The sequence below is a fragment of the Equus quagga genome, chromosome 9, assembly GCF_021613505.1.
Source record: "Equus quagga isolate Etosha38 chromosome 9, UCLA_HA_Equagga_1.0, whole genome shotgun sequence".
NCBI lineage: Eukaryota > Metazoa > Chordata > Mammalia > Perissodactyla > Equidae > Equus > Equus quagga.
Window position 1 is genome coordinate 92,751,641 of NC_060275.1, and position 23,726 is coordinate 92,775,366.

At 43.2% G+C, this 23,726-nt stretch overlaps 1 protein-coding gene across 2 annotated transcripts; it reads left to right on the plus strand.

Annotated features, from left to right (window-relative positions):
- Positions 1-1,605: 1,605 nt before the first annotated feature.
- On the plus strand, positions 1,606-22,904 carry LOC124244505 (UDP-glucuronosyltransferase 3A1-like). 2 transcript variants are annotated; one of them, XM_046671099.1, is made up of 7 exons: positions 1,606-1,779; positions 4,695-4,796; positions 10,587-10,701; positions 13,138-13,669; positions 15,785-16,016; positions 17,769-17,988; positions 19,746-22,904. In XM_046671099.1, exons 1-7 carry the CDS (start codon positions 1,686-1,688, stop codon positions 20,020-20,022), a joined length of 1,572 nt encoding a protein of 523 aa, XP_046527055.1. In that variant the 5' UTR covers positions 1,606-1,685; the 3' UTR covers positions 20,023-22,904. The 2 variants fall into 2 exon arrangements, with proteins under 2 accessions (XP_046527055.1, XP_046527056.1); XM_046671100.1 differs by having other exon boundaries at positions 1,673-1,775.
- The last annotated feature ends 822 nt before the right edge of the window (positions 22,905-23,726 follow it).

Consider the following 23,726-nt stretch of genomic DNA (forward strand, 5'->3'; position numbering starts at 1 on the left):
GGGGAAGAACTTTAATGGCGTCTGCTAGTCTGTGTCAGCAGTCCTGTACTAGGTCACGACAATGGCCTTCACCAATATCTCAGTCTCCACAGAGGTCTCCTCTCACTGAGATGCACCTAGAGCCTACCAGGTGAGTCTCTTTTCACCAAAGGTCTGTGCAGCCTTCTTTCTGGTGATTTTAGGTTGTTCTCTGAGATGGGTAAATTTGTGCATAGGCCCTTTAAGAGCTGGGTTTTTCAGCATTCCTCCAATAGCTTTTCTGGGGATATGCCCCTTGCAGTTAATAGCCAGTGAACCAAATAGTAGTACACTCGTCTCAGTTGTGCTGAGTCTGAAGGATGCTTATAGTGATAATGTGCCCCTACTCAGATCCCCACTTCTCCAGGGAGAGCTGCATACCTTAGGGTGACTCCCACCTGGCTGGCTGTGAAGCTCTGGTGCTTGCAAAGGTGGCTTTTTTTTCTCTCCAGAAGGAATTTCTGTCTCTTCTACCTCAGTCAGGACTGTCCCTTGTTGTGAGGGTTCTTTTTATCCAGTTTTAAGTTCTCTCTCTGGGATAATTTTTGCAAGAATAGTTGTAATCTGGTTGTGTTCATGGGAGGAGGCGAGTTCAGAGTCTGCCTACACTGCCATCATGACGAGATTTTCTCCACAATAGCCATGACTTGGAAGCAAACCAAGTGCCCATCAATGGATGAACAGTGTATTTACACAAGGGAATATTGTTAAGCCATGAAAAAGACAAAGTCATGCCATTTGCAACAACATGGTTGGACCTTGTGGGAATTATGCTAGGTGAAATAAATCAGACAGAGAAAGACAAATACTGTATGATTTCACTCATATGTGGAAGATAAACAAAAAACACATAGAAAAGGAGAAGACTGGCGATTACCAGAGAGGAAGTGGTGGGATGGGGGCAGAAGGGGTAAAGGGCCACTGATGTATGGTGACTGATGGAAACTAGGCTTTTGGTGGTGAACATGATGCAGTCTATACAGAAGCTGAAATACAATGAATTTATATAATGTTATAAATCAATATTCTCTCAAAAAATAATAAAAAGTGAAAAAAAGAAAATAAAACAGGACCTCGGAGGTATAATATAGGAATGGTAGCTTGATTTCCCTTGGGGCTTTGTTTCTAGAGAGTAGAAACAAGCTACTTCCAGGGAGTAGTGTCCCTTGTGCTTGGGACACTAGAAGAGATTTTAAGCAGGTCCCTGGGGAATGGGTCATGGGAACAGCAGTGTGAGGTAATGAGAGCAGTTTGACTGGAGGTGGAGTACTATAAGTTTGGGAAAGGTCCATAAAACTGAGATAGTTCGAGTCACTTTGAGGTGGCGCTGTCATCCACGTGATTTCCTAAGGTCTCTACCATTCCTGGTTCCGAGTATTTTCCATGAGGTGAGTGTGGTGATTACCTGGGTAGAGAGGGGTTAAAGATCAGCTCACTAACCCATCCTTCCCACTGCTCACGGGCAGGAGGGTGAGGGTACAATGTCCAATGGAGCAGGAACTCAGGGAGGAGGGGCAGAAGAGGAGGAGGAGACAAAGAGAAGAGAGACAGGTGGAATCCATCTCTTCCCACCTCCCAAGCTCCCAGCCAGCACCAATCCTTCACTGCCTGTGCACCACGTGGTCCCTTTTCTTGGAGGAGGCACAGGCTCCCAGCAAGGAACCAGCATGATGAGGCCACGGGTGCTGCTTCTCATCTGCTTCGTCCTACCTGGGCTCCTGCCCTCAGAGGCTGCCAAAATACTGACTGTGTCCTTGGTGGGTGAGTGCTTGGCCAAAGAATCCAGAGACAGGAGCGTCCCAGGCATCCGTGCCAGGGCTCAGGCAAATAGTCCTAGGTCAGAGGGTCATCCCATGTCATTCTCCAGGCTGAGTGGGTTTGTTTCCCTGACTGGAGGATGAAGGGGTGGGTGCTGTTTGTGGAGGCAGAGAACGGTCTCTCCCACCACTGAGGTGGAGAAGACAGTTCTGGAGAAAACAGAAACACTCTTTCCTCCCTCTTCTTACTTGGGACCAGCTCCCTATAGTGCAGAGCTGGGGCCAGAATTTTGAGATGCAGCCCAGTGCAGGAGACCCAGGCCACCTCCTCCAGGCTGCCGGTTGGACATTCAGGGGCTCATCCTAAACTTCTGGGGGGTGCTCAGCGGTTGTCAGTACAGACTGTGGCTCCTATTTGTCAGTTCTTGGAGGCTGTGGGGGAAAGGTGCTCCTGGGGGCAGCAGCACTGATTCTCCAAGGCTGCACGGGAGCGCGGGTGGAGCTTGAAGATATTTCCATGATAAGCAGGAGGGTTGAGAGCTCTCATCCAGGGGAAACTGGGAGAACTGACCAGCGCTCAAGAGTGGACCCTGTCATTCTGATCTATCCCATTCCTCCTACCTTTCACCCCTGTTGCTGGAAGTGTTTGAAGGACTCATGGAACTCTTCATTTCACATTTTGTGGCTTTAGTTTTATTTCTTTTACTTTTGCACCAATGAGAATAGAAGATGAAAGGGAAAAATATATCACAATGAGGGTGATAAAAATATATCATGATAGAAATTTCGACGAAAATAATCCATAACCAATCTATAAATGAAAATTTGGGTGAGTTTATTCTGAGCTAAAATCTGAGGACCATGGCCTGGGGCCTTTCTTCCCAAAGGAAGAAAGTGCACCAAAGAAGTGAGGTATACAGAGTGGTTATATACCCCCAAACAGGATGTTTCACATATGATTGAAATGTCCCTCCCACAATAGTTACAAGATTGCCCTGTCAGCACAGCGCTTGATGGACACAGCAGGTAGTGGGTCTGCTATCTCAGACAGCGCAGCTGGAAGCAAGTCTATTGTCTCGAGCTGGGTGGTCATGGGTGAGCGCAGCAATCAGTTTCTAGCCTAAGGAAAGATGCTTAATCCTTAAGGAAATGCCAAGTTGGGAGGGGGAGGGAAGTTGCACCTTTATCTCAAGGGCCTTTGTTCTTGCCATAGGGAATCTCTAAAGCAGATATACAATGCGTACTCAACGGTCACGGTCAGGCCCTTTTGGAAAGACAAGGTCAGGCCGAATTAGGTTTACACCAAAGGGCTTCCTCATATACTCCAATATATTCTATTGCTTGCCATTTCTATTTGTCAGGATGGAGCTTCCCAAAACTTTATTTCAACCCCTTATATCACTTTTGGGTCATGAGATCTTAGAGCTGGAAGGAACCACAAACCATCCACTTCAGTTCCCACCATAGTTTCCTCAGCAGGAAACTAAGGGTCAGAGAAGGGAGGCACATTTTACAAGGTGACAACAGAGCTCCCTAATGGTGGACACCATGAATTTACTCAGCGTTTCTAACCCCAAGACCATCCTCTCCACAGCTCCACTCTCACCACTTTACAGTGGGGCGTTTTTATAATCACTCCTTAAGAAACTCTATAACACCATTGGAAAGCTTTTTTCCTCCTTTCCAATTGTTAGCAGCAGTGAAGCAAAACAGCCTCCTCACCTCTTGAAGGCACACTGCTCTCCTGCCTCGGACTCGGACATGGAGCTGGTGTGGTTGTGAGGTGCTGGAAGCCCCTTCTATGCCCCAGGAGGCACTGGGGCTCACAAGACCCTCCATGATAAGATGCTTGTGAGGTCACCCCTTCTTCCTGGCTCCCAGGTCTAATAAGGATTAAAATGTGGGTATGAGATGTGGGACATTTGTACTTTATACCTCCCCTGGTACTTCAGACTATGCAAGTCTGGGTGTAAAAAACTGAGAAATAGTGACACACCATTTCTCTAGCACTACACCCCTCTAACCCCAACTCCAAATTCTTGACATTTTCCCTTAACTTCTCTCCTGATCTGACTTTCTCTGCTCTAACACCCTTAGATTCAAGCAAAGGCCCCGTGTTGAATCAGGATCTAAGAAAAGACATGAGCATGATGGAACTTGTACCTCCCCTGAAGATCAAGCTTCTCTTTCTTAAGATGCCATGATTGGCAGAGAATGGGTGATGTCTCAGGCTTCATGCATATGGGATTCAGCAGGCCCATTCCACAGGCCCCATGATTATCCTGAACATCCTAATTTGATCTTCTGTAAAATTCAGGATCCAAGTGAGAAAAATTCTGCTAAATATGTTTGAATCTCAAGGATTTGGGCTGTCAGTGGTAGCTCCATGTCTTTCTGCTCCAATGGTTGTTTCCTGGACTCACATTTAAACTCTCATATTTCTGGCACCTACACTGGCATAAATTTCCAAAAAGAAAGACTCCAGAGACAGCTCTGATTGATTGTCCATTAGGACTCTTCACATGTACAGCATAACACTGTGCCAAAATTTCCTTCCAAGCAGTTATTTGTTTAGGACACGATGCCTCCATTTCGCCATGGCTGAAATGCAGCATGCATCTTAGGATCAGGAATCCCTTAGGCCTAAGCACCAGGAAGCTCATCACATTGACATGGAGACCAGTGTCACATGAGGGGATCTTTGATGGAGGTTTGCCACAGGTCAAGGATGTGGCCCAGAAGGCTCTGGGTGAATGGGCTAGGGCGTACCCTGATGGATATGGAAAGAGTGAATGAAGAAGTTCATCTTTCTCCCCTTATGATCAATTTTCTATTTCCTAACCCCTCCTCTTCTGGACTTAGCAACCTCCGAACCTCTGTTCTCATCATTACAAAAGTGAGTTTGAGCATTTTTCCTAGGTGGAAGCCATCATCTACTAATGGACCGAGTGTCTCAGATTCTTCAAGATCATGGTCATAATGTCACTGTGCTTCTCCAGGAAGGAAATGTATTGATACCAGGTATCCCTTCTCACTAATTCTTCATTTCTTCTGCTCCAGGCAAAGAACAACAAGGCCTTTTGCATAGAAAGGTTTTTCAAATAGTTTTTAATGTGTATTTACATTATTTGGATTTGGATTGTGTATTTGGATTGAAAGAATGAAAAAGGTGTGTATCTCTGTATGTGTGTGTTTCTGTCATGTGCTGAAACACTTCTGGGCTCTGTTGACCAGCACTCCACACTCTGTAGGCCCCTATTTTCCTCCCTTACTTGGGCTTTTACTCCATCCATGCAATCCTCCACATTTTATTACAGATTATTCTGTAAAGGCTGCTTTGTAACCTGGCTTGGAAATATATTGAACAGAAGTGTTCGGCCATAAATAGGGTTTCTAATAGGAAAGGATTACTTTTCTTTTTCTCCTCTCATGATATCTGAAATTTAAGGAAGCTTTCTCAGGGAGTTCCTTCTTTATGTAGCTCAGATCAGAATCTATCATTGAGATGATCTTGTTTTCTTGAAAAATCAGTGATTGCCCATGAGTTTGTGTAAAGTGATTCAAAAGTTCCTGAGTTGTTGTATCCAAAGCAGTTTAGTTAAATGGGCTCATAAATCTTATCAATTCTTCTTTGCTGAGGGACAAGGGAATGGCAGGTCAGAGAACTGAAATGATTAGCTCAAGGTCACAGGCAGGTTAATAACAGTGTTGGGTGGATTTAGGACTTTAAGCTCTGGATTGCTCAATCTGTAGTGTTTCTAAGGCTTTGATTTTTCAAAAGAAGAATCCCAAATTAAGCTGAATTTTTGGGAAACAAAATTTTGAGAAATTATAAAACTTGAAGGTGACTTCAGGCTTTGTTATTATTCAGATTGTTTTGAAACAATTTTTTTCTGTCAAAATTTCTTTTAAAGATTTTATTTTTTCCTTTTTCTCCCCAAAGCCCCCCCGGTACATAGTTGTATATTCTTCGTTGTGGGTCCTTCTAGTTGTGGCATGTGGGACGCTGCCTCAGCGTGGTTTGATGAGCAGTGCCATGTCCGCGCCCAGGATTCGAACCAAGGAAACACTGGGCCTCCTGCAGCGGAGCGCGTGAACTTAACCACTCGGCCACAGGGCCAGCCCCTGTCAAAATTTCTTTTAAATTTTTTATTGTGGTAAAATATATATAACATGAAATTGACCATTTTGACCATTTTTGTATACAATTTACTGACTTTAGCTCCATTCACATTGCTGTGCAGCCATCACCACCATCCATCTCCAGGACTGTTTTGTCATCACAAACTGGAACTCTGTACCCTGTGAACAACAACAGTCCAGTATCTCTTGCCTCCAGGCCCTGATAAGCACCATTATACTTTATTTCTCGAATTATTTGACTATTCTGGATACCTCATTAAAGAGGAATTGTACAATATTTATCCCTTAATGCCTGGCTTATTTCACTTTGCATAATGTCTTCAGGCTCATCTAGGTTGTAGCATATATGAGAATTTGATTCCTTTTTATGGTTGAATAACATTCAATGTATGCATTTACCACATACTGTTAATCCATTCGTCTGTCACTGGACATTTGGGTTGTTTCCGCCTTTTAGATATGGTGAATAATGCTGCTATGAGCACTGTTGTGCAAATATCTACCTGAGTCCCTACTAAAAACCATTTTAATCACTTTCTAGAATTAGGTTCTGTATTCTTCATTGCACATCATTTTTATACATATCCTTTAGCATCTGCCTTGACAGCAGACCTGATTAAACAGCTGTAGTATGTTAATTTTTGTCATTATTTGAATGTAAAAAATTATAATAAAATTCAATTAAAATATTAAATTACATCAAGTTAGATTAAAATGTTAGAATAAAAATAATTTTGACTGTTCCTATGAATTTTGAAAAGCTACTGAAAGCTACAGACCTTCTACCCCTTTAACAAACATCTGTACACCGAATCTATAAACAATTCAGGGAGTTCATGGAGCCCTTCAGTTTTATCCTCAGGTTCCAGGCTTAAGTGGGTGGAGTTTCCTTCACCATTCTCCCCTCATGGGCATTGTTGCAGCTTTGAAAAGGCATATTCATCCCTCACTTCAGTAGTACAGCCTGGCTAATTGTCCGCAAGAAGGAAAACACACGATTGGGTTATTGTTTCTGACCTGATGCTTGTTTCACTGTGTTGAAATATTTGAACCATGCACTAACTACTTGTTTGGACACATTTCTCCATCTTGTTTATTTATTTGCGACATTAACAAATGAATGCCATCAGAGGCAGTGAAGTAGTAAAGATCTCTAATGCTCACAGGTACTACTGCTCCACCATTATATAGAATTACAATTGGGTTCTAGGGAGAGTCTGATAGGACATAGAGGAGCTTGACAGAAAAAGCCTAGACTGCCTTGAACAGACTGTTAGTAGACATGCCGATGCTAAGAACTCTGCCAATGAGGACTCAGATGGAAGTGAGGAACATGGTAGAGAAAATCTATCTGGTCTGTATGTCTAAAAGACAATATGTAAATCATCCTAAACAGAATTTTCATAGAAATATAGATATTAAAATATTCTTGCTGCTCATAGTAAAATTTCAGAGGAAAGAGATAAATTGAAGGAAGAACTATTAGGCATAAAGAAACCAGGACTTCATGGTTTGGGAAATTCTCAATCTATCCAGATTGCAAGATTCAAAAATTAGGGGATTCACTGTGAGGAGAGCAATGAATTCTTCTCTCTTCTAGAGAAATGCAGTGGTGTGGTTGGATAAGCTTTTGCTGTTGCCTCTGAAGGATTAAAAGGTCAGAATATTCAGTCTCACTGAGAGCTCTTTGAAGATTAGATTTGTGACTTGTGGATCCCTTCAACCATATTAGCAGATGCCAAAAAAGAGATGAAATTCTTTTGTACAATCTGTGGAGCAGCCTATTATCCTGAGGACTGAATTCCCATGACATATACAGGAGATGCACATGGTACTTCAGAATTTTATACCAGAAGAAATACTGCTGGTTTGGACTGAAAGGGACAGAAGATGACATGAAAGAATGCTGACAGACTCTAAAAATATGAAAGAGGCTGATAACTATTCTACTGCAAATACATGATACTTTTTATAAAGAATGAAGAAGAAATTGAGGGCAAAACAGTGAGTCCAGAGGGTAGAGCTTCAAGCTCATATGGCTGAGTTTCAGGTCACAGGGGATTATTTCCTGTCCTTAAAACTTAATGTTGTTTTCCCAGTTGGATGTCAAAATGTTGTAGGAGAGACAACTCATTTTTTGGTTTCTTTTTGTTTTTTTGAGTGATAATGTCAGTAACTGGTATTTTGTACCTGTCCCACTATTGTTTGTTGGCAGCAGATAATTTGTTTCCTAATTTCACAGGTTCAGAGATGGAAAGAAATTTTGTCTCTGGATGGATAATTTCCAGACTTTCACCAATACTTGAAAAATTATTTGGATGACATAAATTGGGGATTTTGAGCTGATGATATTTAGGTGAAATTTTGGAGTACAAGTTGATGGTGTAATGGTTTGAGAAGTTTGGGGACGTTGGGATGCAGTGAATGCATTTTCCACGTGCAATGTACATGAGTATTTCAGGTGCACAGAGCAGAGGGTAGTTGAAAGATAATGTCCCCCAAAAGATGTCCATGTCTTAATCCTTGGAACCAGTGAATATGCTACCTTACCTGGCAAAGGGTCTTTGCCGATGTGATTAATGTAAGGATCTTGAGATGGAGAAATTACCTAGATTATCTCAGTGGGCCTGATATGATTACAAGAGGCCTTCTATCAGAAAGAGGAGGACAGATAGTAAGAGAAGGAAATGTAGTGATGGAAGGAAAAGTCAGAGTGGTGTGATTGCCAGTTGGAAGGAGACCACGAGCCATAAATGCAGACAGCCAGTAAAATCTGGAAAAGGTAAGAAAACAGATTGTCTTCTAGGGCTTCCAAAAGGAATGCAGGGCTACCCACAACTTGCTTATATCTCAGTGAGACTCTTTTTGGACTTCTGGTATGTAGAAATATAAGATAATAAATTCGTGTTAAGACACAAAGTTTATAGTAATTTTTTCATAGCAGCAGTAAGAAACTACTACAGTCATCACAGGAGGTGAGGAGCGCTGCAGGAGGTGCAAGAGTAGTTTGTCAAAGCCTCTACAGTAAAGGCAACTTTGGGGGACACTCATGGCATGGCCTATTGTATTGGAAATTGGACAGATTCTAGAACCCTTTGTTATTGGGGACCATATTCAAAGTATGCTGATTTTCAAGTAATAAGCATAAATGGAGTTAAGTAAAACATATAAACAGGAAATATGTTGTCTCCAGAATGCAAAAAGGCCTAAAGATGTCTGGCTTGTTGAAATTTTGTGGTGTCGTCAGTGAATAGTTGTTTCTTGACGGGGTCATGGATAGAGGGGCCCTAGACTGACCACACAATTCCCAGGAATATAACTGAGGCACTGGCCTCATCCAGGGGGCAATGGCACATCCCTTTGTGTGAGTCCTTTGTGAATGTTTCCATGTCTTGAATGAGTGTGGCAAACGAGTCTCCTTGGAGGAGGATGACGTCACTGTAATGTCATCCTGTGCTCCTGGAGAGAGTTGGATATGGTTAAGATCTTGCTGAAAAAGATTGTGGTCAATGGTAGGGCTGTTGAAGTCCTTGATGGGTAACCAGTTGAAGGAATATTCTGTCCCTTTCAAGGTGAAGGCAGACTACAGGAGAGAGCCTGTTGAAATAGTCACTGAACAGAACATATTAGCCAAATCTGTGGTCTAAAATACTTGCCAGTAAATACTTGGATAGAGTCAGTAATTTCACCAAGATTGGGTCTGGGAGCTTTCATGTTTGGGACCACACATTAATTTCTCCCCAGTCCCTACAGATGGTTAGGTTAAATGTCATGACTGATGAAGGCACTTGCATTAAGAAAGTATGAAAAGTTTTATTCAAATAATAAGGCTTTTTTTTTTTAAGAGCAGGACATTTTCCCAAGCAAATCTGAAAAATGGCTTTGCAGAGCAGGGAGGGATGCCTCGCTTGAGTTTTTCCCGTGGGGAGATGGCTGGGATGGGGTGAGCGTTCCTGCTGATTGGTCTGACTTGCATGGTTTGAAACTCCCATTAGCTCCATGGGAGGGAGCATGGGGAGTTTCTTAACAGTTTGTCCAGGTGAGACACAGAAGAGGGAGTGGAGACAGAGTTTGAGACCTGTCAGCAGTCAAACCTCAAGAGCTGACTCAGACTTTGTCCTACACGTGAGTGATGGGGAAGAAGCCAAGTTGGTAAAGAGGTGCAGAGGACTACTATTTTATTAAGCCATTGAGGATGTTTTACTGAATCAAAAAATGATTTGGATGTATCACTTTAAATAAGGAGAATGAATTTTTCTCATCCACAAAGAGCAGGGGCTCTGGAATCAAAGAGACCTGTATTTAAATACAAAGTCTACCACTTCCTACAGGTGTAACTTTGACATTTTATCTTAAACTCAATTAACTTTGTTTTCTCACCTGTAAAGAGAGACCAATAGCTATACCTTCAGTGGAAGCTTTAATGGAAGCTTCCATCACTTTAAACTGAGAAGCATTCCCAAATCTTTGCAAGGTTCCCAATCCATGTTTTAGTTTATAAGATTGAATGAATGAGAAAGCAACGAAACCAAACAAAAACAGTTCAAAAGGCCTACATTCAAATAATTATAAAATTATTTGAACAAACAAACGTTGTTATCATCATGCTAATGTTAATCCATATTTTGTGACATATTTATCATTTCTAACCCTTTGGTGTTTTCTTAGGTTTTAAAGAGGAGGAAAAATCATACCAAATTGTCACTTGGTTTCCACCTGAAGATGATTTCAAAGAATTTTGGAAGTTTTGTAAGTTCTTTATGGAAGAAGCTTTGGCTGGCAGGTAATTTCTATTTATTCTTAGAACCAAAGAGGCACTACTTCAGTGATACAAATGAGTGGATGGGTATATGTATGCTTGGACTGAGGTTCTGAGAAAGGGATGGATGGATGGAGTGATGGAGGGAGGGAGGGAGGGATAGACGATGAGTGGATGATTGGGTAAACAAGTATTTCTCACCAAATCATCCAGTCCAGTCACTGGAGATTCTTTCTTGCTCTGTACTCTCCCTTTTCCACTATAGGCCTGAATATACTTCTGTAAAGTGGAGCTTTTTCTTTCTGGTACTTCCTTGCAATACTTCACTTACCATCTTTGTCTATAATCTCCCCAGCATAGAAGCATAGGCACCTCAACCTCTCCCTGTTGATAGGGAGATGAAAGCCACCTTTTCCCTTTTATTTTATCTCCTTCTTTTCACAGATATTCATTAGTGAAGGAAAGACTTAGGAATGTTGATTTTGTAGTACTTGAACTTCTGGCCACACAAAGTCCTTTTAAAAAGTAATCAACCTCGTGCAAAATAAGACATGAAGCTAATTCCTTTTGCTACATCTTGAATGGAGGGGAACACATAACTCCTTAAGCTTGAACATAAAAGTGACAGACAGAAATCCATGTCTATCTGGGTTAATTACAGTGTCCTCTCCCCTTCTTTTTACCTTGAAAATTCTACTTACTGATCAACGTTCTGCCCAGACATGACTTTTTCCCTAAAGCCTTTTTTCCTCACTCAGATTGGAAGATCCCAGTTGCTCTGTACAGGTCTGATCTGACCTGCTGATCTGACACTTGCTGTTAGTGTATATGATCTGGCATTGTTTGTTAGATATTTTAAGTGTATGCTTTGTCTCTCCTCCCCTAAATTAATATTTTTTGAAAACAGGTTTGGGTAACAGTGCATTCTTGAAATTTTTTTTCTATTTATTAGTAAATTTTATTTTAATTTATTTTTTTATTGCCACCTGACCTAACAACTGTTGCCAATCTTTTTTTTTTTTTTTTCTTCTTCTCCCTAAAGCCCCGCAGTACATAGCTGTATATTCTAGTTGTGAGTGCCTCCGGTTGTACTATGTGGGATGCCACCTCAGCTTGGCCTGATGAGTGGTGCCATGTCTGCGCCCCGGATCTGAAGCAGCAAAACCCCGGGCTGCCAAAGTGGAGCACACAATCTTAACCACTCGGCCACGGGGCCGGCCCCTATTAGCTAAATTTTAAATGTAACTAAAAAACTATATTCTGGGAATTTTACAGCAACACTGCCATTATCTAAAATATTTGGCAACTACTCCTTTGTTAGGTGAAATCTTTAAAAATACCAAGCAGTCACTTCTACTGTGTGAGTTGAAGTTGATCCTGAAGATCAGGTAGAGATGTGCATATTGTGAACGAGTTCTCAGATTGTGAGACTTCTCTGTCTGGGATGTGATGTTGCAGTGGTCTACAATTAAAGGTTTTTTCAGTTTTGACTCTCTTGGTCCTCCAAGCACCTGGCAGGCCCCTGATGTCTTGAGCTGTTGCACGTCTTACCTCTGGTGCCTTAAAGAACAGATGAGCATCCTCATCTATTTCCCCATATGTTGTACAAACAGGAAACAGGATCATTTTCTATATAGGCAGTGATGGGAAGGGATTAGAAGAAGTTTGTCCCTGGAATAATTCCATAGGCTGAAGCTTAATTACATGTCAGTAAGATTTGCCATTATCTTCTCTGGATACCACAGCATTTATTGAAGTGGAAAGGTTAATAATGTATTTCAAAACCAGGCTATTTTTTTTTCATTGCTTAACCCATGGGCATAGAGATGTGGAATTCCTATTTTTAGCTGAGATTTTGAGTTCTAATACAATCTAAGGATCCCTTGTGTGAGGTGATCTTTTATATGCCAAATACACAGAGATGTTTTATAAAGTCTGTATGTCAATATTCTTGGAACTGTGTGTCAAGAAACTTCCCCAGTTTGGCTGAGTACTCAAGAAAATTACTTATAAAAAACCAGTATGTAAATGAAAGTTAAGGAGAACATCACAGGATTTATCAAGTAGGAAGAGATTTGTGAAGTCAGCTATGGTCATAGAAGGCTCTCAGGGCAGAAGGTCCAACAGTGGCAGTTTGATTTCAGTTAAGGTAATTCAACTGTGCCCATGGATTTCAAGAACTGAGAGTTCAAAGATAAAGTTTCTAATGAACTGGCTTAGGGAGTGCTTGAGATTTGCTTCATAGAGGAGATGAGGAAGGGAGGAAGGAAACATTCACAGGAACAGAATATCTGCCAGCCTGATGGAGAAGAAGGTATTAACGGACAATGGTAGAATAGGATGCTGCTAATAGATGTGGTCTTGCTCACCTGGGAAATTTCTTTGTAGCCCAAGATTCTTTTATATATTGTGAAATTAATGCTTTCAAAGAATACTTATCTTTGATTTTCTTTCTCTCAGAGACAAATTTGAAAACTTTTTAAAATTCATGGAACTACTGGGACTTCAGTGCAGTCATTTGCTAAAGAGAAATGATATCATGGACTCCTTAAAGAATGAGAACTTTGACTTGTTATTTGTTGAAGGATTTGACTTGTGTTCTCTCCTGGTTGCTGAGAAGCTGGGGAAGCCATTTGTCTCCATTATTTCTACCTCGTTTGGCTTTATTGATTTTGGACTACCAAGCCCCCTCTCTTATGTGCCAGTATTTGATTCCTTGCTAAGCGACCGCATGGACTTCTGGGGCAGAGTGAGGAACTTCCTGAAATTTTTTGATTTCTCCATGAAGCAATGGCAAATTCACTCTACATTTGACAACACCATCAAGGAGCATTTCCCCGAAGGCTCTAGGCCAGTTTTGTCTCATCTCCTAAAGAAAGCAGAGTTGTCGTTAGTTAACTCTGACTTTGCCTTTGATTTTGCTCGGCCTCTGCTCCCCAACACTGTGTATGTTGGAGGCTTAATGGCCAAACCTGTTAAAGCAGTACCACCAGTAAGTGAAACCTTAGTTCTCAATATGGGCTTCGTGCAGAGGTTGTCTGTGCAGAGCTGGTGGCTGCCTCTGGTAGTGAGATCCTGGCAGTGGGGTAGGATGAGGCAAGTGAAGCACCTAGGGCACACTTTTTAAGGAAGTACTCACTTTCAGGGACATGAAAGTAGAGTGATAGACTTGCACAACCCTGCAATTGAGGATTTCCTTAAATGGAACACCCAGGTTCCTTTCTTGCCTCAGCCTAGTCCTGGCCCTAGTGGAAATAAGCTTTTTAATAAGTTGATATTTTCATTTGAATTTTGTATGATCATATGTACAGTAAGTATGCAGTAAGCATCTGTCACATGCAAGAATTGTTAAGGAGATGAGTATTCACAATCAAACACACAACACTGTGAGACAGGGTGTAACCAAGGTGAGACTGCATGGGACTGACTGCTGACATCATCTCCAGGATCCTCAGCCTGTAGAGCCTTGGTTCCTACCCCTACCTATACCTCCTGATTTGGTCAATCTGGGTCAGTATTGGGCATTGTCAGTTGTAAAAGCTGCCCAGTTAGTTTTGAATGCATAGACTCAGAACCACAGCTAGAAGTTTTCACAATGGAGGGAGCTGAGATTAGTTGGCTGCCTGTTGCCTATCAGCAATGGGTTGCCATTTCACAGAATTTATCTTATATGTATTGCCACCTAGAGGGAAGTATGATGATCTCCATTTTTATAAATGAGAGACAGAGGCTCAGGTGGTGTGAGTGAATTTCCCACAATCATTCATTTCGGAGCGAAGAAGAACACTGATTTGGCCTGGGCCTTCCAGGCACCGATGTGTCTACCCTTCCTCTATTGACCTTGCGTTGTGAGCAGGAAAAGTTGGGGAATGATCCATGGACTAGATGGACTCTGATTTGGTGGCAGGACTTTTACGAATGAGCAGGAGGAAAGGCATTACAAGTGAAGAGAACAGGGAGCACCAAATGTGGAGTTAGAAGTGAGATGACGCTGGGTTCCCTTGGTGACTTGCTAGACCAGATAGTGGAAGAGTCACTCACAAATATAACCAGGCCAGTTTTCAGGAGGTATGACGTAGGAGGGTAAGTCAGGCCTTGCCCATAGGGCCGGGGGAGGGAATTGTTAAGCAGGAGCATAATGGGAGTAAATGTTGCAATGGGTATGAGATAATAGACGCTTTCTTCAAAAAATTTTCTTCTCTGTATTTTCCAATCTCTAATAATGGTCTTATGTTGTTTTTGTAATTATAAAAGGCTGTTTTAAAGTGGTCCTTTGGACAGGTAAACAGGCAGAGTTATGCTCGATGAAATCAACATAATAGAATGGGGGTCTAGGAGTTGAGAAGGAGCCACAGAAGTACAGAGAGAATCAGGATCATAAGAAATTTTGGAATTCAGAATTGACAAAACTGTGTTAAAGGCAAGATTGCACCATCAGGTCACAACTCTCCCTAAAAACTGTCTGGAGGACTTTTAAAAATAAAGTGCCCAGGTCTGGAGTTGGGATTGGACCTTGCTCTTTTTAAGTCTTCCCATGTGTATGTAATTTGCATTCACGTAGGTGAACCACTGAGGTAGGAGATGAACTACAAAGATCAGTGACTGAGAATATCATGGAATACCAGAGCAAAGCATGCGACATGGCGCGTTTGGTGTGGGGGGCCACGTGCCTCCCCCATTCTGTGTCTACTTCTTCTTATGCCAGAGGCCTTCTCCAAACTTCTCCTCTCCAGCCTCCAGAAGTCCCACCATCCACTGATGGTCCCTGATCCCCACTGGAATTCTTCCTTACACTACCACCTCTGTTCTGGCTTTGGAAACTCCCAAGTGCCCATGCCTCCATGCTCCCAAAATGAGTAAAGAGTCTGGAATGCCTCTGATACTGTGTCAGGGCTTCAAAGAGGAAAGATGTTCCCACCAACACAGTGGGCATAAGCACAATGCAGAGGATGCTGAGTTGTCTCTTGGGCTCAGATAATAGTTTCAGGACAGTGAATTCTAGGTGTGACAGGAAGCTGTGTTCAGTAAATCACTGACTTTCTTTCATGGATGTCCTGGCTTTTGTGAAAGCTTTGTTCACCACCTTTCCTTTCTTACCACTCTCTAGGAATTTGAGAATTTCATTGCCAAGTTTGGAGACTCTGGTTTCATCCTTGTGGCCCTGGGCTCTGTGGTGAACATCTTTCAGTCCCAGTATGTTTTCAAGGAGATGAACAGGGCCTTTGCTCATCTACCTCAAGGGGTGATATGGAAGTGTAATCCTTCTCATTGGCCTGAAGACATCAAATTGGCAGAAAATGTGAAAATTGTGGACTGGCTTCCTCAGAGTGACCTCTTGGGTAAGGACTACCCGGATCTGCATCTCTCATCTTATTTACATGTCTTTATTGCTCAGCAGGGCTCTAACCTCTGGTTGGGCAATCCCATCAGCATGAGAAGGAGCCACTGGTAGTTAAAAGCAAGTCTTCAGAAAACAGGAATGGAACAGCTAGCTGGAATTCTTGGGGACTCAGGCTATGCTACCAATGAGATCAGATGTCAAAAGAAGCATCTCCCTTTCATTCTTTTTTATCCTATGCTAGATGTCAGCAGCCATCAAAGTCATATTGACATGGGGCTGCCCCATGGCTGAGTGGTTAAATTTCCACATGCTCTGCTTTGGCAGCCTGAGGTTCACGGGTTCGGATCCCAGGTGTGGACCTACTCCACTCATCAGCCATGCCATGGAGGCATCTCATATACAAAGTAAAGGAAAATTGGCACAGATGATGGCTCAGGGCTAATCTTCCTCAAGCAAAAAAAGAGGAGGATTGGCAACAGATGTTATCACAGGCAAATCTTAATCACAGAAAAGAAAAGAACATTTTTAAAAAAGTCACATTGACATGCTGCATTTGTCTTGAATAAGGTCACCCAAGCACAATCCAAAACAACCTGTGAATCCTGAGAACACATACCAGGGGCAGGATGTCACTGTATTTAGTGTCTTCATGAGCACCTGCTCACCCACATGCTCTTACACACACACAAACACACACCACACAGACACACAGATACAACTTCCTTAGCTGCTAAGCTGTGAACAATTCATACCTTCACAACACTGAAGCCCACAATGTCTTTAGGATGTGCCAAAATACCCAAGTGCCAAATTGAGCTACCTCATAGCCACTTCTTTGGTCCATTGAGTCTCTGGTACCAGAGAGTCCCCTCACTCCCCTTCAGATTTGCTCTGTGCCCACTGATGCTTCTGAGAGACTCCTCACTGCCATAGACATGGGCTGGATGAGAGAGCCTTAACCAAGATTACGAATCAAAATCATCTGGGAAATTTAAGAAACACATTCCTGGCTCTACGTCTGCAAATGTATTTCTCTAAGTGTGGAGTGGGGCACATGATTCTCATTTCAAAGGAAACAAGGAGATCTGATGCAGCACAGGCTGAGATGAGCTCTTTATTGTCAACAAACATTTTAGTTAGCTCTGGTTAAAGGTTGGATGGAAACACTGGAACTGAAAATACTGAAGTGTAGGTTACAGTCTCTGCTTTCAATGGTGTTCTTGTAAATTTGAGGAGACACACATACGGTGTACTTTTATGAGTGCCACATGAGTTGTGATGTCAATGAATGTGTCAGGAATTCAGAGAAGAGGGAAGTTAGTTGGCGGATGAGAAAAGATTGCTCAAAACAGAGGGAGACAGAGACAGAGAAAGAGACACAAAGAAAAAAGAAAAGAGAAAAGCGAAAAAAGGCACTGGGATGATAGAGACAAGGATGGAAGGATGGACGGGTGGAAGGATGGATGGATGGAGATACATGCCTTGTCTAGCACCATTCTCTACAGAATTCACTGGCTTCTCAGTCTTAGTTGGGTTCTGTCTTTGGCAAGGAGTTTCTGTACAAAGGCAAGACTTGGAATCCTGTATGTTGGAACAAGCACCTTGAATGTGTCCCAAGCAACATTATCTTTACAATGCTTCGAACACAATTTGAGAGTCCATTGTTGTTTTCTTCTGCCCTTTCTTCTTTACCAGGTATTCTATAACTATTCATCCTGAAATGTTCTACTTTCTTCATTATTTGCAACAGCTCACCCTCGCATCCGTCTCTTTGTCACCCATGGTGGGATAAATAGCATCATGGAAGCCATCCAACATGGTGTCCCCATGGTGGGGATTCCCTTCTTTGGTGACCAGCCTGAAAATCTGTTCCGGGTAGAAGCCAAAAACTTTGGTGTCTCTATCCAGGTAAAGCAGATCAAGGCTGAGACACTGGCTCTGAAGATGAAGCAAGTCATAGAAGACAAGAGGTATGTGGCTCTCTGGGCTTGTGATCATGTAGGCTGAATGAAGACATCAAACTTGAAGGGCACCACGTGGGTCTTTTTTGCAATAAAACCTACAACTTCCAAGATATGGAATAATATGTGTGTGATGCTAACAGCTGACCTCTTTCCTCTGTGAACAAGACTAGGCAATTTAGGTCAGATGTTGAGAATAATTTTCTGGTTTATGGATTGTGATGAAACCAAACTACTTACACAGTTTCTCTTTGAGAGGTCTTATATTTTGGGGTGTTTTTAGTAGAATTCCAACTGAGTAGGAGGTGGCCTTCCTGTACCAAATGTGCCACACTCTTCCCTACCTCAGGACCTTTGTGTGTCCTGCTGCCTAGGACACATCTCCCCTTCTCTTCACAGGGCTGGCTCCTTCATCACATTTGGATCTCATAACCCATATCGCCTTCTTAGAGAGGCCATCTTTGTTTTTCATTCCTAACTAGACTCCTCTCCTGCCCACACCAGTTGTCATTCATTGTTTCCTTCTTAACACTTCCCAGGATCTGAGTACTCCATTTCTTTAGGTTTTAATTTATTGTCTGTCCCCCACACTAGAAAGTAGAGAGTAAGCCCTCCCAGGACAGTACCATGTGTCTCTTGTTTTCCACAATGTTCCCAGCACCCAGCACAGGGCCTGCCACAAAGTGAGTCTGAAGGAATTTCTGTTAAGTGAGTCAGTAAAGGGGCCCATTGATCTCTTATTTGACTTCCCATCCAGCACAATCATCTCATGTGAAGAGAAAAATATGTATATTTTTTCTTATAACTAAGAAGGACTGAATAACTTCAAGGGCACAAACCTGAATCAGACCTCAAGACCTAACATTCTACCTTGCATGTAGGAGCCCCACAAGTAGTTCTTCTTAGATGATGGAAAAACAACCACATAACTTGTGATTCTAAGTCCTACAAAAGGTATTAAAATTCAGAGTCAGAAAACTCAGAAATTTTATGTATATTTGGTATCTCATGTGTTACAAATGTTTACTTTCTCAAGAATGGATTTGTAACTTTCATTGGAGTTTCAAAGACCTTGACCCAAAATGGCCATAACCACATGCCCTTGTGAAAGAGTCATTTGGCCTGGGATGGTCCCCAGACATCGTGGATCAGGGTGGGCTTCATAATTTGTGGGGCCCGATGCAACATGGAAATGTGGAGCCCTTTGTAATAAAGTTTAAATATTTCAAGATGTTGACAACTGAGAATTAAATGAAGCGCAGGAGCCATCTAAGTGTGGGGCCCTGTGCACACATGCAGGCTGTAGCCCGTGGAGCCAGTGCTGGTCAATGCGATGCTTTGAAGGGGAGAATAGTGCAGGTATCCTCATGGGCCACAGTCTCCAGAGTCATATCTGTCACTAGCCCAGACACCAGCAAAAACTAGGTGTGCACGCTGTCTCTTCCTCTCTCTCTTCATATATAAATTATATCATGTATCATTTTCTGGAGTATATCATAAGCCTCCTTGAGGTAGAGACTAGTCCTTATAGACCCTGTCACTCTTTTATAAGTTAGCACTTTCAGCATTAAGCGTGGATTGTAGCAGGTTGATACCAGTTGGAACTTTTCAAGGGGACACATCCAGCCAGTGGCAAGCCCAGGCCAACGACTCTTCCTTGAAGTGGAGCCTTTGTGCATATGGTAGGAAGTGCCTGTGTGTGATACAAGGTCTCTAAGGTCTCTGAAACCACAAGAGTAATGCCCCGCCTCTGTCTCGGCCAACAGGTACAAATCTGCAGCCATGGCCGCCAGCATCATCAGGCGCTCCCACCCCCTGACTCCTGCCCAGCGACTGGTGGGCTGGACCAACCACATCCTGCAGACAGGGGGTGCAGCGCACCTCAAGCCCCACGCCTTCCAGCAGCCATGGTATGAACAGTACCTGCTCGATGTCTTCTTGTTCCTGATGGTGGTCACCGTGGGCACCATGTGGCTCTGTGGGAAGCTGCTGGGCATGGTGGCCAGGTGGCTGTGTGGGACCAGGAAACTGAAGAAGCCCTGATGCCAAGTGTAGCCTGGGGTGGCAGTATTTGGGGGGGGGTCACCGTTTCTTGGGAACCTCCCACCCTTTCTTGGGTTCTGGCAAGCCTTGTTCTCCACATCGTATCCACTTGCTAATTGTGCTGCAAATTCCTGCTCGCTGTTTTCTTCCTGTGATCAGATTTCTTTACTCAGTACTTATGGCCTTCTTTATTAGTGAGTCAGCCAAGGCTAGTCTATGATTCTGTCCCTGGGGCATTTGGACCCAGTGGCCCTCAGACTTTAAGCCTCGAAGCCCTTCCTTATCATGCCCCTCTTCCAGGCACTGAGCCTGAACCACTCTAGACTCCATGGCCAGTATCTTCTGAGCCTCTTTCCCTCTCTCCTGCCCCACCACTTGTCATGGAATAACAGCTAAGATGGGTGCTTTCCTAATTCTTTTATTATCTGTTGGCTTCTCCTCCAAACTCTCATCAAAGGTAGAAAGTCTGTCCTGCGCATGTGCCTTCAGGAGGGAACCACCCTTGCAGGACCCTGTCTGGCTCCTGCCTTGGTTCCTGCAGAGAGCTCCTTCCTTGCTGATCAGGTGTGGAGCCTGCAGGATGGTCAGGGGCTCAAGTGGCCTTGGTCTCTGTGTTTCATAGCATTGAGCTGTCTTTCAACTTTCATATTAAAAAAATAAATTCATGAGAAAGAAGGCTATTTCTTTTTAAACCGTTTTTTTGTGCCTCTTGACAGTTGAGCCTTTCTATATGTGACATACTCTTGGGAATTGCATCCATTTGATAGTAATAGAAACCAGAAAAAAAATGTAGCAGCCACAGCTGAGGGTTTTCTTCTCTTTCCTCCTTGTTTTTCTCATGTAAAAGAGATCTGCAGGTAGGCAGGCAGTGCAGGGCTGGTGTGGTGGCTCCAGAATGTACTCAATGCAGATTTCTTGTCTGGTTGATCTGCCTTCTTCAGCAGGTGGCTTTCATCCTCAAGGTTGCCCTGGATTTTCAGGAATGTCTTTTTGTATCCAGCCAGCACCTGGAAATTTGGGCTAGATAAGGGAAAATTGGACAAAGTAATAAAGCAGGTTTCTGCCAACTGAGTTGCCCTTTTTATTCACCCAGACTCTCCAGCTACCCCAACACTTCTACTTAAATCCCGTTGACCAGACCTGAGTCACATAGGCACCCTTAGCTGTACAAAAAGTCTAAGAAATGTCCCCTCTCCTGGCTCCTGGGTTGGGGTTGGTAGAAAGAAAAACAAAGGACAATGGATAATGGGGGGAAACCCGAGCCTTGGCCACTTGTGGAGGGCAGGCAGGGAGGGGCTGGATGGGATGTTTTGTTCCACCTTTGACCCTGAGACTCAGTGACTTCAGGGACAGTCTTACACCCACTATTTCCACCTGTAGGTGGAAAGCAGACCTTTCAGAGTGGTGAATGTGCAAAATAGGAACAGTAGTCTTTTATCTTGTGAAGTGTGTTCTCCTTTCCTAGTTCCCTCCTTTTGTTTCTGCCATTATGGGGTGGATGTGTCTAATCAGCCCAACCCAAGGAAACAGGCACCAGCTGGGGCAACCACAGATGGAGAGGGAGCCATGGTGCTAATTAAGATGAGAGCAACAAAACCTGCTGCCTCCTCCAACCAAGGCACAGGGCCTGAGGAGTGGAGATGGGTTGGTTGAGTACCAACTTGTCCCTCTTGTGGCCACCTTTTTGCAGTGAATAACCTGCCCTACTACATGGTGGTCCTGGTTGGTGGAAACTCCCCCTCAGGCTGATTCCCTGCCCACACATGTAGAGGGCAGTTTGATCAGCTAGGGAATTCTCTTGGGATATTTTCTTTTAGCCACATTTTTTGCCCCTAAGACCTAGGGAGGCTCCTTTGTCCATGCCAGCCTTTAAGTTAGTTAATTGTTTATTTTTTATAAGTATTCAAATGAAATATTTAGAACTTTTAAAACTCTGTCAGAGTGGATTTCCTACAAATTTCTTCAAATTTAATCTTAAGATAACAGTAATTAATAGTCAGATAACACTTGCACTAGGGATTAAGTCCCCCGTGTTTTTATTTTCCCTCATTAAACCTCCAAGGTGAATTTTGAGAGATCTTCTTGTGTTAGTACAAATGCAAAGAAGAGAAGCTTCCACAAACAAGGTCTGTGGACGCCTTCTGGTGACAGGCCCCCTCTCTTGTCTGAGGTGAGACCTTTGAGAGGGATGGCAGCCAGTGACCACTCTTCCTTTCTCATTGTGGTATCAAGGTGAGCTTTGTCTTCTGGAGAGATTTTACAAATGAGCAAGCCTACAAATATCACAGAAAAGAGTGCCAGAGGTAAAGACCAAATAATAGTTTAGTTCCTTCACTCCTTCCCTTTGTCACAATTTCTCTCCTGGGATTTTATTGAACTAGACTATTTTGTTCCATATTCCTTTAGTGGCCATTTATGAACTTCATGTTGTCTCAGATGAAAGATTTTGTCATTGGGAAACCAACTGGCCACCAGTAATGCAAAGCCTCAATAGAGGGGCTGAAGTCAGTGGCCTTCAGCCTGGGCTCTCTGCCTTAATGTGTGCGTGAAGACCTTTCCAGGGCTGCATGGCACAGAGCATCTGGAGGTGATAAGTTTCCACCTGTGTGTACTCTAGTTTCCTAACACTGGTCTGCCTAACAATGTGAAGTTTGGTTGGTAGAGTCTCTTTCCTGCCACACTTTTCACAATTTCCTGAAACTTATTTTGCACAAGAAATACACAGCTTTCATGCCTCCCTATTCTCACTGTGGTGCATTGCCCCAGGGTGGAAAAACGGGGGTACCAAATGGATAGTTTAAAATGTAATGACTGAGCAAGAACAGTTTGTCATTAAAATGCTTTGCAATTCTTTGTTTTAAATAAAAACCAAGAATAAACTGTGATTTTTCAGTTGTTGGACCATTAAATGTAACTTTTGGTGATGGATTTCTATCAGATTTTTTGCATAGCTTTCCGAAGGTGTTCAAATAGTTGAGGCGCATCTTTTTCAAGATGGTCATAACAAGATCTTGTCAAGGTGGTGGTGTGAGCAGATGTTGAACTCGTCTCCTCCCACGAACACAACCAGGTTACAACTATTTTTGGAAAAATTACCCTGGATAGGAAACTGAAAACTGGATAAAAAGAACCCCCACAACAAGGGACAGTCCTGACTAAGGCAGAAGAGGCAGAAATTCCTGCTGGAGAGAAAAAAACCACCTTTAGGAGAAGTGGAGCTTCTCAGCTGGCCAGGTGGGAGCCACCCTAAGGTACGAGCCCTCCAGGGAGGATCAAGGTCCGGAGCGGGCCTATACTGATATACGCATCCTTCAGACTCAGCCCAACTGAGACAGGAGTCTTACTGACTGGCTTTGCTGGCTATTAACTGCAGCGAAGACACTCCCAGAAAAGCTACTGGTGGAAAGCTGAAAAGATCCGGGTCTTAAAGGGCCCACGCACAGACTCACTGATTGCAGCAGCCTAAAATCACCAGAGAGAAGGCTGAAGGTCCTTTGGTGAAAAGAGACTCACCTAGTGGGCTTTGGGAGCAACTTGGTGAGAGGAGGTACCTCTCCGGGATTGAGACATTGGTGGGGGCCATTGTTTTGACCTGGTCCAGGCGTGCTGACACAGACACAGGTAGGCACCATTGAGGTTCTTCTCTTGGCCTGTTAGCCCAGGGATCTGCTACACCCACTAGAGCACAGATTTAATCCAGTTCA